Consider the following 17,394-nt stretch of genomic DNA (forward strand, 5'->3'; position numbering starts at 1 on the left):
GAGCCTCCCAGGAAAGGACACTTGGTGGGAAGTTGGGATATGAATCAAAAATCTTGCAGCTACTGTTGTGAATGTTTTGAGTAGTGCTGCTGGTCTTGGGCCGATTCTAGCACCAGTTGGAGCCAGTGCAGCTTGCTCACTGCTGGGAAGCACATCAGGTTGGTGCCTAGAGGTACCAGTGCCCACTGGGCATGTTGTCTTGAGCGGGTAATGCTGGAGGGGTGAAGGTAAGTCTGGATGTGGGAAGTTTTTATGCTCCAAAGAAAATTTAAAGTAGTTGGTTGGCACCCACTGGCAGCAAGATGATTCCCAGGGAACCTCCTGATAACTTTTCTCGGGACTCGGCAGGACTGTAAGTGCTATAGTGTGACAGTGATGAAGTGAGGAGCAAAGAGGGAGGACAGGCAGTTTTCACTGAAGAATGGTAAACACAGGACGGTAAGATCGCTTTTTGCCTCCGGCTGATTTACTCGCAGCAGAAATAAAGATACCGCACTAGGAGCTAGTTTGGCTTTGACACATAAGGGAAAGAAATGAAAGCACAAAAGCTCTAGATACCTTGACAACCAACCACGCACCAAAATATCAGCACCCCCAGCCAGCAGAGCTGCCCGTCCGCAGCCGCAGCACAGGGCTCAGGCTCTCCTCGCCTGCCCAGCACTGCTGTTCTGCAGTAGCAGGTCTGATTGCCTTGGCCTTGCTGCTGATTACTGTAGTTTTTTGTGAGCAGCAGGGAGAGGACATGACCTGCAGCCTCTGCCAGCCCAGTCTTACTTTTCTAGAGAGCTTTTGGGATTTATGGTCAAATTTTACAGTAACTGTGACTTGCCTTATAGATCATGAACATACGATTATCCTGTGATCCCATAGCAAATCCCTGAGACTGCTGTTGATAGCTAGGTAATTACTTCTGGGCAGTAGCAGGGATTAACACTGAAGTTTTCCTACTGGAGTAAAGTGCAAGGTAGGGCTGGAGTGGCTGCTTGGCAGGTTTTGAGCCCTGATAGAGAGCTGTCTCCACTGCCGCAAGGCCAGACCCGTTCCCCCCCGCCACAGTAAACCTGGGAGTGACAGCTGGGCTCTGCGTGAAGAGTAAATTTTCCTGCTGAATCATGGATTCTGACCAGACTAATTTTAAAAACTTGTGGACCCAGGAGCAGAAGCTGCAGGGAGCCTTGAGGCTGGCAATGAGTGGCTGTGCTTATCAGCTGCATTAAATGCCGCCCTCTCAGGAGAAGGGCATTGTGGCTCCACGGGGAGGTAGGACCACCGCGTGGGGCCTTCTGTCCTTCTGGTGAGCGAGGGGAGCTCTGCCAGCGCAATGCGGTGACCAGCAGCTGTGGGGCTCACGACAAGCATGTTCTTGAATCCTGGTGGAGAAATGGTAAGAAGCTGCCCAGGCAAACACGTCTTTCAGGGACTGTCCTTTGCCTGGAGGTCTCTTCTAGGAGGCACAGAGGCAAGCATCTCACCGTGCAAGGCGCAGCCTGAAGCACGGGGCAGTAAGGAACGCTGCAGTGGGGGCTGGGGGAGCCGGGCGTGCATCCCTCCTGGCAGCTGGAGGCTGTACAGGTCCACAGCGGGGAGCTGTGCGGGGCTCTGCTCAGGCTGTGCATTGCCCAGCACCTGCTGAAACGGCAGCCTGGGGCAGTGGTCTTAAGGCAAGAGCACAGATGTTCTTGTAATGAGCCTGGTGATCTGGTGACTCATTCATCCCTTTCCAAGCAGCCAGTTTTCATGTGAAAACTTCAATAAATGAAGATGGAGAATCCACTTTCATAACATTTCCAGGACTTGTTTCTTATTTCTGCTTTGAAGGTGATGGCTTTAGCTTCCTCCCTTTGCTTCCTATTATGTTTCTGGGAACTAAGCATGGGGAGCCTTTAATCAATCCACAGCGCTCTCGCTGCCTTTCTTTGCTTCTCTGAGCAAGTCTTCTGACGTTCTTAGAAATCAAGAGGTTCTCGGTGGGGCTTCCAGGGCTCTTGTAATGCAAATTATAATACTAATATTAATGCTAACCATTGTTATTCTGTAGGGTGAAATGTCAAGATTCCATATTTTCATGCTAATTTTTAGTAGGTAGGTGCCACATTAACTCTATCCCATCCTGTCAGAAAACGTGCTTTTCATATCACAGGGACTGTTAGAAATCGTTAGTAATAAAGTTGGCCACTGTTGTGCCTGATGGATTGGTCTTTGACATACAATAATGCAAAGTGACACGGCAAATTGGGAATGAAGGATGAAAGCTGTTAAAAAAATGGTGAATGTGGTGTATCTAAAATGTGTTCCTGAGTTGTAATGATAAAGAGGATCCATGTCACTACTGTTGAAATGCATGTGTGTGTATCAAGGAAAGGAGCGGATGTGTTGCAGTGGGAGGGATTAATTTGTTAGTACCTGCCTGGATAGAGAAAGGTTATACTGGCAACTGCACTTGCTGTGAAATGGGATTCTGTGGGCAGTAAGATCAGATTTTGAAGTATGGTGTCTATCTTTAATTGTTCAAATATGAAGGATATCCTTGGTAGCACAAGGCCCCTGAATGGTGTACTTTTGTTAAAAGTACTTTTAAGCAGTAAGTATTGTACTGCAGATAGCTCCATTCTTCTCATCAAGACATTGGTATGACTTGCTCTCCTTTTGGCCTTGCATTTATTCCACAATATCACTTTGTGGAAAGTATTGCTTTACTTTGCGAAGTAAAAATATTTTGTGTCAGATTTCTGTCTCATTTAGGTAATTTTTAATTGACATTAAGTGGAACTAATGCTGTTATATAACACACAGAACATAACAAATGCTGCCACTTCAAATTTATACCAGTTTAGCTGAGACCTGAGCCTGAACCTCTCTTGGTTGATAACTCATTTGTCTGTTTAATTTCAGCTAACCTCACTAATTTGGATAGTCTCGACAGTGCGTTGAGCTTTATTGAAGACCAGGTGCATAGATCGAGGCAGCGCTATCGAAGGCATGCAACGGAGGATGATTACAACATCGAAGTCCTTCTGGGGGTTGATGACTCAGTTGTTCAGTTCCATGGGAAAGAACATGTTCAGAAGTACCTGCTGACCCTGATGAATATTGTGAGTACCACCTCGTTAACTGCACTGTGGGAAGGGACTGAAAGGACAGCGAATGTAGGTTGGTTTAGCCATTTGAATAAGACATAACAGATTTTTCTCATGGCAGAAGATAAAATAACTCGAGGAGGAAAATCCAGGCCACTTTCAGAAAAGCTGAAAGGGGAGAAAGGAAAGAAGGGAAAGGAGCCAAGGAAGAATATGACTGTGGGACTCTTAAAATGTTCAAAGTCCTGCTTGTGTGCTTTGGTGGATGGGGACACAGGGTCAGGGGCTCAGGTTCTTGGAAGTTATTATGCTTTAGCTGTATATTCCCTTAACCTAAGCTCCCTGCTGAAAACCATGGTTTGGAGACCTGTCTTCAAATAAGATTCTATTAGGAACTTTGATTGGTTTATACATTTTTAAAACTATTCAGTCAAATTCTTTGATTCCTCAACAACCACTTTGGGTCCCAGGCCACCTCCCTACTCCTTGTTCACCCTGCAGTAAAATGTTATGCCATATACCACTGAACTTTCTTAGTAGTTACTCCATGACTGACATCTTTAGGTTTCCTTAGTTAAATATTTAATCTTCAGAAACATAGTCTGTGCAACAGACTATATAGTGTAGTAATGATGAAAGGAGACTAGAGAATGTCATATTTGAAAGAACCATTTTTTCATTCTAAATATCAATGCAGCAGCCCCAGCATCCCTGTAGTACCCTGGTCAGTAACCAAGGACTCTATTTTACGGGAAAACAATCAAGTTTTTTAAAATTAGCTATATTATAAATAAAAATCAAAATATGTTTTATTCTTCTGGCCAAAAAATAGAAGCGAGTGGTAGCTCCCTTCATAGGCAACTGATTCAGGGATGGCTTTCTTCCTTCTCATTCTCGTCTGGAGCAGGAGTCTTTTCTGAGCGAAACACGCTTCTGTAAAGTCTTTAGGTTCAGTGAATGTGTGTTCTTAGTGAAATATCGTTGAGTAAAAAATTGTGGGTCTGCTCTGTTTTTAACAAATAGAGTATGACTGCTGCAATTTACAGTCATGTCAAGAGGATGAGCGTCTGTAGGTGAATTCTTGGCATTACAAACCATAGAGGCAGATAGATGGACAGAAATCCAGGCTGTTAGGTACATTTGCCTGGGATGTATTTTTTTCCAAGATATATTTTTTTTAATTATGAAGGTTGTTTTTTTCTTTCTTTATTACATTCTCTACCAATGTGTGGAATGTCACTGTTTTTCACTTTAAATGAGAGGTGGAATACAATTTAAGAAAATCCCTGGTGTGATATAAATTCAGTTGCACTGATTTTTTATAACAGTATTGTAAATAGTTAAAAACCTTTGCTAACATTAGAGTTATAGGGTACTTAGTGCCTGGTCTGATGGCTGTAAATACATATATTCTAACAGAAATGACATAGTGAATTTCATTTATTTGTGTGGTTTGTTTCCTCTGAGGCTTAAAACAAAGTCTACAGTGAAACAGATGGTTTTATACATCTCTAAATTAACAAGCCAAACAGGCCAAACCAGGAATGTGGCAAATGGGCTGAAATAGATTAAACAGGACTCTTTACTTATCATGTCACTTAAATCTATTTTTAAGAGTTAAACTACAGTAATGACAAAGAAGCCGTAAATGTTCCAGCTCTGGAATATACTTTTTTCTAATTTTAGCAAACCATCCAGCGCACAAATTGTGAGAAATGACAACTTTTAAGCATGCTGTCTCTGCAAGTGGTTTAGAAAGTGCAGCCTGTGTAACCGTACCCACAGGGCCAGCAGTTGATCTGTTGGGAGATCTGAGATAGAAACGTGTATTTTGGGGACTGAGGATGTGTCCCTTGCCTTGTGTCCAAATACGAGGTGCTGTTTGAAATCCCCAAGGCCTCTTCAGGAGGCTCTGGATAGTCTTCAGCTGCCATCAGTGTTGTCCTGTTCTTTCTGGCAAAACTCAGCTGGTTTCTGGAGTCCCTGTTTTTGGGGGAGGGATGGGTGATGGTAACCAGTTCTGTTTCCAGCTCTCCAAGCACTGCTCCAGTATAGAAAGGCAAGAGGGGTTTGTTACTGCAGATACCAGGCAATGCTGGGAACCTGTATCGTGTCGAAGGACATCACAACACAGAACTTCTTCCTCTCAGCAGAATAACTCCAGCTGGCCGCTCCTGCAGCTCTTGCCCTCATTACTAGCTGGATGTAAGGTGTATTTCAGCGTAGACTATTGCTTTGATCTCCTTTGCTGAAATTCGCACAGTGACTCTTCCATTGTGCTCCTTTCTACCTCCTTGCATAGTTGTTCAGGTTTGGTTTTTTGTTTGTTTGGTTGGTTTTTTTGGTCGTGTTTTTGGGGGTTTTTTTTGGTAGGAAATGGGCCCAATATAAAAAGCCTCAGGATCTCTAGTTGTTTGGGAACACATGTATGCAGTATGTTGCTAATGAGATGCATAGGTCCAAGAGTAGCTGAAAAAGAAGAGATAGCTACAAAAAATTCCAGCTGTCTTCTTAAATCTGGTGGAAGATCCTACCATAACCATCCGATTGTGCATACCCTGCTGGTTTTATGGTTGTAATCAATTAGCTTTGTACAGTAACAAGGCGTTAAGCATAAAATCAGTTAGCTTCGTACGGTAACAAGGTAGTAAGCATAAAGTCACAGAATGCATAGTAAGTAAATAAAATAGTAGTGGAAATATTTACTAAAGATAAGAGGGTGTCCAAATAGGTGAATTTCTGTGTTTCCAAAAATGAAATAAATCCCAGGTGAATCCTCTTTTATGCCCAAGCTCCTGGAGGCACGGTATCACTTCCCCAGAAGGAACTGCCAGCATGGCTGCTTCTCCCCACTGCCCTTGGTTTCATTGTGTGGTGGTGTGAGCAGTTGTCCTTAATGAACTTTTCCCAGGGATCTTGGGTGGAACCCTACCACCAACCCAATCAAAACAATATTTTTTTTCAAGCCCAACGCAATGACTTATTCAGTAAAATCTGTTTTGTGCTGCTGAAGTGATGTGTTACAGTCCACACCTAAAAGCCATAAAGTGAGAAAAAACAGGGGCTGGGTGTCCTGGGTATCTTGAATAGCTGTGCTAATATTTATCCCGAAGTTTGGAAGTGAAGTCACTCCCAAACGAATGGTGATAGACGCCAGAGGATTTTTAACACTTTGGGCTGCAGCCATGTATCGCCTGACTGTACGCCAGCCGTTTCACCTCAGTGAGCTCGGCCTCTTGCCACCCCCTTTTCATCCTCCAGTCATTTCCTCATACAAAACCTCTGGTTTCTCTTGACATCCTCTCTTTCCTCTGGTCAGCACCATTAGGACATTCAGTCAATCTTTGGAAAATATGCCATTGTTTTCGTTTTAGAGACCCTCGGCTGCCTCTTGCTTGCACCATTTTCTTTTGTACGTCATGCTGTGTTTTTTCCTGGGAAGGATATTAGCTTGCACAGTGCTTTTCATTTCCAAGCGTGATCCCACACATTGCACAAATTAACTTTATATTTATAGCATGCAGGAGCATTGCAACAGAGGAGAGATATTTGGGCCGTATCTTGCTGCTCTGTAGTTTACTCAAGAGCATGGAAGGTAATTTAATTTCAGCAAGAAGGCAGCTAAAAAACCCAGGGATTTTGTCTGCTCATACAAGTGTTTGGGAAATATTAGAAAAGTACAAGTCTAGAAGTGGCATTGGAGAATAATCTTGTTGCTTGGGAGGCAAAAGGATTTCACTGCAGGATGCTTTGGGAGGAGGAGCAGGGTGCTGGATGCACATTATTGAGCTAAGTGGCCGGGCCGGGCGCTGTCCCCGGGTGAGCGGCCGGGGCATGGAGTCACATCCTGCTGGTGCTGGGCACACGGGTGTTCCCTGGCTCAGGCTGGGGCCAGCCCTGTCCCGCGTCTCTGTCAGTGCCCCGGGCGAGGGCAGCCAGTGCCCCTCAGTGTGGCTGCGGGTGGCACCGGGCTGGGGGCAGCGTCGATGTGCTGGGGGGCAGGGGGCTCTGCAGGGGGCTGGGCAGGCCGGGCCCAGGGGCTGGTTGTGTGGGGCTGGAGCGTGTCCAGGGACGGGCAGGGGCTGGGGAAGGGCTGGGGCACCAGCCTGGTGGGGGGCGGCGGGGGGAGCTGGGGGTGCTCAGCCTGCAGAAGAGGAGGCTCAGGGGGGACCTTCTCGCTCCCCACAGCTGCCTGACAGGGGGGTGTAGGCAGGGGGGGTCCGTCCCTTCTCCCAGGTGACAAGTGACAGGACAAGAGGAATCAGCCTCAAGTTGTGCCGGGGAGGTTTAGATTGGAGATGAAGAAAAATTTCTTCATCAGAAGAGTTGTCAAGCATTGGAACAGGCTGCCCAGAGAGGTGGTGGAGTCACCATCCCTGGAGGTATTTAAAAGGTGCTTAGATGTGGCACCTGGATACATGGTTTAGTGAGACTTGGCAGTGTTGGGTTAACGTTTGGACTCGATCTTAAAGGTCTTTTCCAACCTAAAAAATTCTAAAGGGGGTTCTGGTAGTAGCCAGCCCTGGGGCTGAAATTCTCTGGTCATTTCGTAGTCCTTTTAAAAATGGTTTCCAGGATGAAGCAGGACGTTTGCTGCTTGCTGTGGAAGAGCAGCAGACCTGAGACTCACCAGTACATTTATCTGGCTGAGCCTGCGTTACTGATTAGGGTGAATATTTCAGCCTCTACAATCCTGTGTTTAGGGTCACATCCAGGATGGATATCTTCAAAACAGACTTCCCAAAGAGGCAGAAGCAGATTAAGTGATCTTCCAATATTTCAGTCATTCCAAATAGCAAAGTCTCATGAAATAAGCTTAATTGCAAATGGTTTTGAACATACTGGCTCTATCTGTCTTGACTTCAAGTCTTCAACTTCCATGCCCCTCTTCATATTGTGGGTTTTTTTCCCCATTGAGGTCCCTGTTTTAGCTTTTTCTTGTATACTTTTTCTTTCTTCCTCCACAATATTCCTCAACTCCTCAACTACCTCGTTTTCAAATGCTGGCACTTGTCATCCCTGCATTTTTTTGGAAGAAGTCTACAAAAGTATGTAACTTTTTTGATTTTTTGGACAATTTTCAGGGGAAAAAGTCTTTAATTTCCTTTCCATCCCTTTACTGTAAAAGATGTGATATTGCGGTATTTAGAGGTTGGCCTCTGTTACATCTGTGTAATGGATATATGGCCAAAATGTTTGCGATGCTAAACCCATCTCCTCAAAGGAGACAGGTGCCTAACTGCCATTCTTTCAAACAGAGATAGACTCTAAATAGGATTTATGCCTCACTTTGGGCTAGATTTATCTGAATATTTAGTCATTTACTTGCCTTTGAAATCAGTGAGAATCAGTTTTAAAAATTAGCCCATGGGATTATGCCCTCCTGGACTTTAAGTGAACAGAACAAATACATTAAACAACTTTTCATTGGAATAATTGAAGTCAATGGGAGTTATGCAGCTGGGGGCTTTGGAAAGTCCCCGGAGTCTTTCACCTGCATCTTTCAGCACTACATATCTTTGAAATTGTGGCCCTGAGGCACTTTTGAATATGTTATCCATCCTCTTTAATAGGTTGAACATGATACTACTATTATAGATGAGATTTCTGCTTTCGTATCTCTGGCTGATGAGGGATGAAGATTTGCAGGTACAGAGCAGCAAGTCCCTAATGAGAGGAAAGGGCAGAAATGCCATCGGTTTCTAACTGGCAGTTGGATGAAAACCTGAAAGCATGTCTAATTCAAGCTGTTAAAAAGAAAGTGATGATTGAATACTTTGAAATAATGGTGCACCCTGTATTCAGAATCATGCTTCTTAAAATAAAAAGCATTTTTTTTAGACGGGAAGAATATTTGTAATATAGAATTGACTGCATTTAAAAAAAACCTAAGTAATTCATAAGCACTGATACTCATTATTTCAATTCAGTTCATTTCAATATGTACACTTCAGATCTGAAGGAACTCTAAGAAGTTCCACAAATAACAAATGCAAGTCCAGGTCTATTCATCTGAGCGACTTCAGCTGTCAATAGTTGAATTGCAGCTTGTTTGAAAACTTCAATATATGCATGTGAGTTAATTCCATGTTTTGACTGTTCATTATAAACCAGTAGCTGTGACTAGTGAGAAGAACAGTTTCTAAAGAGGCCTCATGAGATTATTTCTGTTCATTATCTTAATTGCCACACTACAGTGGAAGTTGTACTTGTGATTGGGTTTTGAGGAGGTCTTGCAGAACGCCCTCTCTGAACTCTTACAGGTTTTACTCGTTTTCACAGGGGTATTATTTCCAGTGTCAATTAGGTGAGCATTGCTCATTATTATTAGCTGGAATGTGCCTTGATGCCCTGTTGGACATAGCACAGAGCATCACACAGGTTTTGGTACCATCCTTGAAGTAGATGGTAGTTACAGATATTTTTTCCTTTACTCCAAATATCAACATGAACTTTAGCTGTAAAGGTTGCAGTTAGGAACTTTTGAGTTGTGACAGTGTGGTTTGTGTGATGGAGTATGGGTAATTAGTATCAGCTTTCAAATTTTGGATGCTTTTCTTAACCAAACCACTTAGATTTGAAGAGGTCATCATATTTATTACATTGAAACCATGCCCTTATCCCTTGTAGTACTATAATAAATGAATCTGCTTGATTATTTTATGATACGATAGTTGATTTTATTAAAGTGGTCTTGAGACAGTAATTCAGAAAAATACTGAGTCATTTGGTGCAAAGGTAATTTACAGTGTTTAGAGAAACTTCTCAGAGCGGTGGTTTGTGGGCAAGAATGAGGAGTTCCAAGAGCCTTAGGGAGGAACTAAGAAAAATAAATTAGTCATGAAGTCAGAAAACAAAGTCTATGACCTTTCTAAAGCCAAAGTTACAGTCGAAGATGAGATAGAGACCCGTAACATGAAGCTACCCCGTGTATTGCCAACACATCTGCTTTGGGGAATGTTTTTCATTTTGATCAGAAGCAGCTAACTTGGACTTGGTAACATCTACTGACTCTCACACCACGGAAGGTAAATCAGGACTCGGACCCATATTTGCATACAAAATGCCAGATTCTTATCTCCACTTCAGGATGTACGTTGCCAAGCTCTTCTAAAACTGCCTGTTGCCTGTGGTTTTGAGCAGAATGATATATGTTTTCCAAATCTGAGATCACGGTTTGACCTTTTAGGTTTCATGTGTAGGGTGTGCTTTCATTATTCTTTTTCCCTTGTGACGCTCAACAAAGATTTCAGAAAAAAAGAGTTCTTCTCTGAGGAAATGAGGAAATGCCTTGTAAGGACTAGAAAGGGAGACTGGGAGCCCTGGATTTTGCCTGATGACTTTATATGTGACCATAGTTTATCTCACGAGAAATTGATGTAATGTTATTCCTGTGGGATTAAGATGAAGCTTTGGGAATGTTAGAAATGTTAGTTTGGGATCTTCAAAAGCATAAAGGAGGCGATGAGAATAAAGAGGATAGTGGCGTTTGAAGTGGGAACACAGAAAAATAAAGTGAGAGGGGAACACTTTTGGGAGTGTCAGATTACAAAACTTTGTGCTCAGTATCCACCATGACATTTCTGGTTCCTATTCTGTAATTCAAAACAGCCGTTTCTTACAGAAATAGACAATCACTGGATGCCCACCAGGCACTGAGGCTTTGCTGCAGATAATTATGATCTGATGAATGAGCTGCATCTCGGGCTGGGCTCAAACAATGGCTTGCCAGGAGCTCTGCCATCCCATGGGGAAGACATTGATGCTCTCCAGCTCCTCCGCTATCGCTCTGGCAGAGATCCACACGTGGTCCCTGCTCCGCCCGAGAGCACGTAGCCATCGGTAGTTTCTGCAACAGTAGTTACATAAGGATGTTGGGTGATCAAAGAGCAGTCTAATTGGGTTGGATGGATCAGCAATTTGAGGTGACTGAAAAGCCAGATGCATAAACTGCATCTTGTATTGTGCCCTCTCCAAATGATGAGATATGCCCTCTGATGGCCGCTGTAGCTGGGTCAGATCCGTTTGAGGTTGATGGTAGCCAGAGGTGGAAACTGTGCGATGTCCGCCAGGGGTACGTTCTCAGGGAGCCTGGGGATGCGGTGCTCAGCCAGCCGTACGGTGCAGTGCATGGCGCTGCAGAGGGTGCGCCTGGGGACGAGTTCAGCCGCGATGATTTATGGTTCAGTGGGATGGAGCCATGTTGTGATGAAGTGGGCTGTCTTTTGCATAGCAGACACTAACAAACTTTGCAATGCTGGTAACTCCTTCAAACTGCATGAATGACTTTGCCAATGACTTGCCAAAATATGCAGATAATTCTCCTGTTGTGCATTGGTTTAATTAGAGATTCAGGGAACCACTTGACTTTCCCTAAAAATCCTGCCAGCTGTATCAGTAGGTAACCCACTCCACGCTGAGACTAGCAAAACTGCAGCCTCTTTATTACTATTTGTATTATAGCACACTTCAAAATTCACTTGAGGGACTGGGCCCTGCTTTGCTCAATGTTAAAAACTTTGCAGTGCTTCTGTTACAAAGCATGATGCATCTCACAAATACTTAGCTTGTCTTTAGTTGGGGTTTTTGATGTATTGTATGTGCTTACTGTGCTGACTTGAAACTTGCTCAGGGCAGAAGAATTATAAAATAAGCAGGGAGGGACAGAAGAAAAAAATGAAGTCTTTGTTTTTCTTATGTAGCACCAATCTGTGCCAACCTGATTTCTGAACAGAAACTTTAAATAGAAATGCATGTTTTGCTTTGATTGAAGTATCCCAGAAAAATAAACCAAAGTTATCCCAAAATAGTTTGTGAACTACAATAGCCTGATGAAAGTCTCTTTACAGTATTCCACCATGCTTTGAATTCTTTGAGATTTACCCAGCCTTCCTCATCACCCTCTATAAATGCTGAATCACTGTAGGACATCTAACAAGATTTAATTCATTCACTGCCTTCAGTTCAGGAGCTGTGTGATATTGGGACAGCCTCTGTGTACTTTCTTTTCCTATGCAGCAACATAATTTTAGACTTACTGATGTAAGAACAACAGGAGATCGACTATGATTTTTCTTCTGTTGATGTAAACCAGGATGTCCTACTGAAGTACACGGAGATGCAGTGCTGTAAAAGTACTATGTAATTGTTTTCACACCGATGTGTATTCATTACACAGACATCTGAACACATATATTCATTATATTCATGATAATTTCTGCTTTGAAACAAACATTTCAGCAGTTGTGCTGGATGAGAGCCTGGAGCTTTCTGATACCACAGGTTGGTTGGTCATTTTGTCATTTTGTGCCCTATACAATGAACTGCGTTAAATTAACTCGCTTTCCTGTTGAAAGGAGCAGGTAGAAATCTGGAGAATCTGAGCTAGGGATTGTGGAGGCCCTTTCGGTGTGTGCACTTTTAATGCACATTTGAAAGCACAACTTTCAGTTGCTTGGATCTCTTACCTTTAATAATTTCCTGAAACAAATAGGTGCAATTTAGGCCGTGCTGAAAAGAAGAAAAGCATCTATTTCAGTGTATTATCTATGTGCAGTGAGATACTTCTAGTAAAGCCACGGTTTGTCTTAGAGAAGGGCGCAGAGGGTTCAATTCAGCTGCTGTGTGAAGAGGGGTTGGACTCATCCTTATTAATGAAACCAAGACCCAGAGTTTTGAATTGACCCACTGTCTTGCAGAAAATCCAGTATTCCAAGAGAACCAAGCAGCTTTTTACAGCGCTTGTGCTTTTCTGTTCATTCACAGTTTGTTTGTTAGATGTCATTTGCAGGAACAGTCAAACAGTGTTTCAATTCTGTTCCATTAACGTTTTCAAGCCAAGTTTCATTTTGGCACGCAACAGCGATACGGTTGTTCCGTTACTCAACTATTGTTAAAAGAGGCTTAGGTTAAATTCTGGAAGTTAATGAGAGAGCGGTGTGCAGTCATTTGGATTATGCTTTATGAACTAATTAAGTACTTATTTACAAGCTGTGTTTACTGTCCTCTATACACAGGAGTTTTTGTTTGGTAATAATTTCATGTATATGTAATTTACAGCCTATTTCAGCCTCATATCCTTAATGTGTGTGCTCTCTTCCCACTACATGAAGAGCGAGGCAAATTAATATCCTTGCCTCCCCTGACAACACGCAAGGGTCTTTTTCCTGGGTGAAAGAATTTTCGTGAAGCGATACGCATTTTTATGCTTTACCTCTTTATAATCTGTGTTTGGTAATGGTCCTCAAAGTAAAAGATATTTTTAAATACAGGAAAATAAATCTTATATAGACGTGTAAATAAATTATCTGATTTCCAAAGGTGTTGTTTACAAAGCAGATCTGAACAGATCAGCCACTTCTATGCTGTAATGTAAATAGTGGCCCCTGAAGCTGGTTGTAGCCATGGGTTCCTCACCCACCATCTTCTAGCCAAGGTTCTGCTCAGCAATGAGCAACGAGCCTGGATCCCGGGCATCCGACAGCACGTTCCCTAGGTGCCCAGGCAGATGCCTGCTCCTGGGGCCGCCGTCCAGCCACGCTGCCTCCTTACCACAGGCAGAGGATGCTCAGGACTTCCAAAAACTTGGGTTTTACCAGGCATAAAATTAGGATGGTATCCTAAAATATCCTAAAATAATGGATAAAAAATATCCAAAAATACTGATAAAAATGAATTAAAATTGACTTTAAACTGTCAGTGAGGATTGCTTAGCAAAACCTACACTGATGTATTTATTTTTGATGATTTTTATAGAGGTAAAAGACAGACCACTAAAACTAGGGCTGATGGAAGAAACAGGACATTATTTACTATGTTTCTAATGAAAGGTTTTCTGAAAGTTACTTACTAGCTTGTAGTAATGAATCTACTTTGTAGGAATAAATGAAATTTAGGTCCAGCCAGCAAAGCAGTCCAGTTTGGTGCAACCTTTACCAAGGGAAGGAGGTTTTAGGAAAGATGTTTGCCTTGCAGGGAAACTCATCTGCCTCTTCTAATTTGTAAAGCTAACCTCCTGCTGTTTGGCTGCGTCTCATGCAGTCTGCATCACCAAATACCCACACCAGCCTCTAACAGTTAATATTTGCCTAGCTTGCTGGTAGCAGTGTTTCCCAAGTAATCTTTATACATCCACATTTCATTCTCTACTTCAAATATTTACAGTTTTCTTTTCAGTGTTCCTGCGGTGATTTCCCCATGTGCACGTTCAGTTATGTAGCTCTAGTGTGAAGAGAGAAGACAGTTTTTAATTTGCTGGCATTTTGTAGCTTTTGTTCTGCTTGCAAAGTTTAACGCTGATTAGTTTTGACACACAATAAAGGCAGCCCATGTGGCCAACCACACTTTTTGAGGGAGGTGTATCCTCTTGTCAAAGTGTGATGTGATGTAATGGGTCCCAGATGGGAGAGTTACAGGGTGCAGCTGAGCCCATCCAGCAGATGGCTCTCAGGAGAGAGGTCCCGTCCCTCTGCTCACTTGTCGCCTTCCCCATGCACAGTCTGGCCCAGCAGAGAGCTCTTCAGGGTTTTGCTTGGATTACTGGGCTCTGGGCTGGGGACACACCACTGCCATGAGGTAGGGAGGAGCTGGGAATCTTCCCTCTTAGCATCAGTAGCTGTTGGATTGGCTCAGCTGCATTGTGTAGGTGCACTGTGATACGTCTAGGTATGCTTAGGCTGCCACTTAAATACCTGTTAATATGAAGTCTCTGATGATGTGTTGATTTTAAATGATCTCCTGAATTATGAGCTGTTGGGAGGCTACAGCAGAGTTTAGAAAAGAAAACATTCCCTCTTACATTGGTGGAATTTTTCCTGTTTTATGTAGAATCACAAAGTGATCTTTGGCTTAATGGCAGTGCATAAAAGGTACGGCTGTATCACTGCTTTCATAGTTCCTTGTTGCCAATACCATGGTTAAAGTGCTGAACTCTTTTGCAGGTTAATGAAATTTATCATGATGAGTCCCTGGGTGCTCACATTAATGTTGTCTTGGTGAGGATAATCCTGCTGAGCCACGGCAAGGTAAGTAAAGGTTAATTTAAATAGAAGACATCGATATCTCTGAACTTCATTCTTTTATGAACAGTGTAGTTACTGGTGATGTGTATCAGCTTTGTATTTTAATTCATACATTGTCCTTACCGGTCTATGAATATAAAGAACTTCTATGTTTACATATATTTGTTTATCTTTTGAACATCACATTTCAAATACTTTCAATTTCTTCTGGGTTTTCCCTGTGTCATTTTAAGCTGCTGCTTAGCTCTGGCAGTCTATCTTTTCAGATTTGTTTGAAATAATCTGTGAAACGTAGTTAACATTTTGGTTCCTAAAGAAAACACAAGGTGTTGTGGTAGAACTGTATGTAAGTGACAGTAAACACAAAAGCGGTTCTGCAAGATGCTGAGGGCTACAGCCTTATTCCAAGAACTCATTTAAACTTGTGCCTAACGTTAACGGGACTACACATGTGCTTAAAGTTAGGTGTGAGTTCTGTGGGATAGGGGCCAGAAGGCAGGAGCTCTGCAGATCAGGTCTGTAATTAAGAACACCAAGGGTTTGTTCTCTGTTTCTGTGGAAGGGGTTACTCTACAGGTGAAACTCGGGTAAAGAGGAATGAAATACTAAATGGTTTTCAAAAGTATTGAACTGTTCAGTACCTGTGTCCTGTTTTTGCCAAATTAACATGAAATTCCATGGAAGCAGGAACAGGGCGATGTGACTATGTTGACAAATGCTTTGGTTAAGGACATGCAATTTTAGTGCGCTCTCATACAGCAGCATGCCCAGCTGCTCAAAGCAGAGTGTTAAAATCTGATGTACCTTTCTGTGACTGGAGTTGCTGGCATTTGCATGTTCATGTAACAAACCTGGGTTCTGGAAGACTCCGTGTGTGTTCATGCAAGTTCCTGAAATGCTATCAGTGAAGAGCCAGCACAGATGGTGTCAGTGGTGAAGCTCCACTGACATTCACCAGTTTACCCTGCTCAATACCAGCTAAGAATTTTCCTCCCTGGCACAAGTGAGGGAGGTCTGAATTTTAGTCTGGACTTCGCTGGAGACCAGTTACTGGATTTGGTTTGAATTGTTCTGCTGGAGCTTCCCCATGTGGGAACACACCAATCCATCTCTGCCCTTCCTGCAGTGATATAGATGATGATGTAGTTACATGCTTGGGATAAGCTTAATCAGATGTGTGTCCTAAAATAAAAGGTAAAAAAGGTCACATTTGTCATTTTGTGATCGAAAGTTCATGGTGTAGTTAACTTTAAATTACAAAATAATTGAAATATCTTTGTGATTGCTGCAATTTGAGGGATTGCAGATTGACTAATCATTCCCATAAAAGTAGTAGTAGCAGCCAGCAGAATTAGCACATGGGCTAGTCACTTCTTTGCTGTCCTTATTTCGTAAGTATTTCATAATTGTTATGTGTGTCCGTCTTTAGCTCTATAGAACTGCACCAGTCTGAGCTCTGATAACATCTGCCATTTTTCTGCTGGCAGATTGTAACTACTGTAGACCTCATTTAACCTGAAGAATCTTTATTTTTTTGTGAAGGTTTAAGTGTTGTCCATTGATAATTTGAAAGTTATCAATCTCATATTAATCCTCTTTAGAGAGGAGAGTGGGTGGAGCATGAAAACCTTCACTTCTTGGTGGGTCTTTGGCCACATCACAAAAATAACAGTTGCGGGTAGCACTATGTAATCTCCTTGTGGGTAGTCTGCTTCTGGGTTCTAGATCCGTAATCTGCAGTGGACAACGTTTTAGTTCCTGAGTTATCCAGCTGGTTTCAGCAGGGCATAAAATAGAATAATTCTAGCATCTCAAGCTTGCCCTAAATAACCATGAAGATAATTTTTCTTGCATTTCTGTATCTGATTCTTATTTACATGAAAGGCAATTTATGGCTTTCTGAAAAAAGTAAGATGAATGTAAAAGGTATCATTTCAGAGCTCCTCTGCATGGTGGTGTGGGGGCCTCCATGCCCTGACTGTATAAGAATACATTTTTTTTATGTTCATGTTTTTGAAGCTCTTGTTCAAAGGACTAGTACCAGGGAGTAGAAGGTGAGGAGGTTTCTCTTTGTAGGGTTGGGCTTATTTAGCAGTGGAAAAACAGAGAGAAAAGGTGTGTAGTTCTTGCTTTCTGAACCTGTTCTGAGGAATTAGAACAAAGCCTTCAATATTTTACTGTCCCACACATCAGCACTAACAGTTTTTAGGAATAGATCTTCAAAGTGCATAATAAAAGGAAGGGCGTGTGTACAAGTTAAGGCAGTGCAGGAATGAAGCAGCCTGGTTGGCTTCACA

The 17,394-nt window shown here is 42.6% G+C and overlaps 1 protein-coding gene across 2 annotated transcripts in view; it reads left to right on the forward strand.

Annotated features, from left to right (window-relative positions):
- Nucleotides 1–17,394, forward strand: part of ADAMTS2 (ADAM metallopeptidase with thrombospondin type 1 motif 2) — a 261,263-nt gene that overhangs the window by 196,497 nt on the left and 47,372 nt on the right. For both annotated transcript variants that reach the window (XM_056349882.1, XM_056349881.1), the window contains 2 exons: nt 2,893–3,092; nt 15,017–15,100. In XM_056349882.1, coding sequence (XP_056205857.1) covers nt 2,893–3,092; nt 15,017–15,100 — 284 coding nt within the window. The remainder of the gene's footprint in view (nt 1–2,892; nt 3,093–15,016; nt 15,101–17,394) is intronic.

The sequence above is a fragment of the Falco biarmicus genome, chromosome 8 (assembly GCF_023638135.1).
Source record: "Falco biarmicus isolate bFalBia1 chromosome 8, bFalBia1.pri, whole genome shotgun sequence".
Classification (NCBI taxonomy): domain Eukaryota; kingdom Metazoa; phylum Chordata; class Aves; order Falconiformes; family Falconidae; genus Falco; species Falco biarmicus.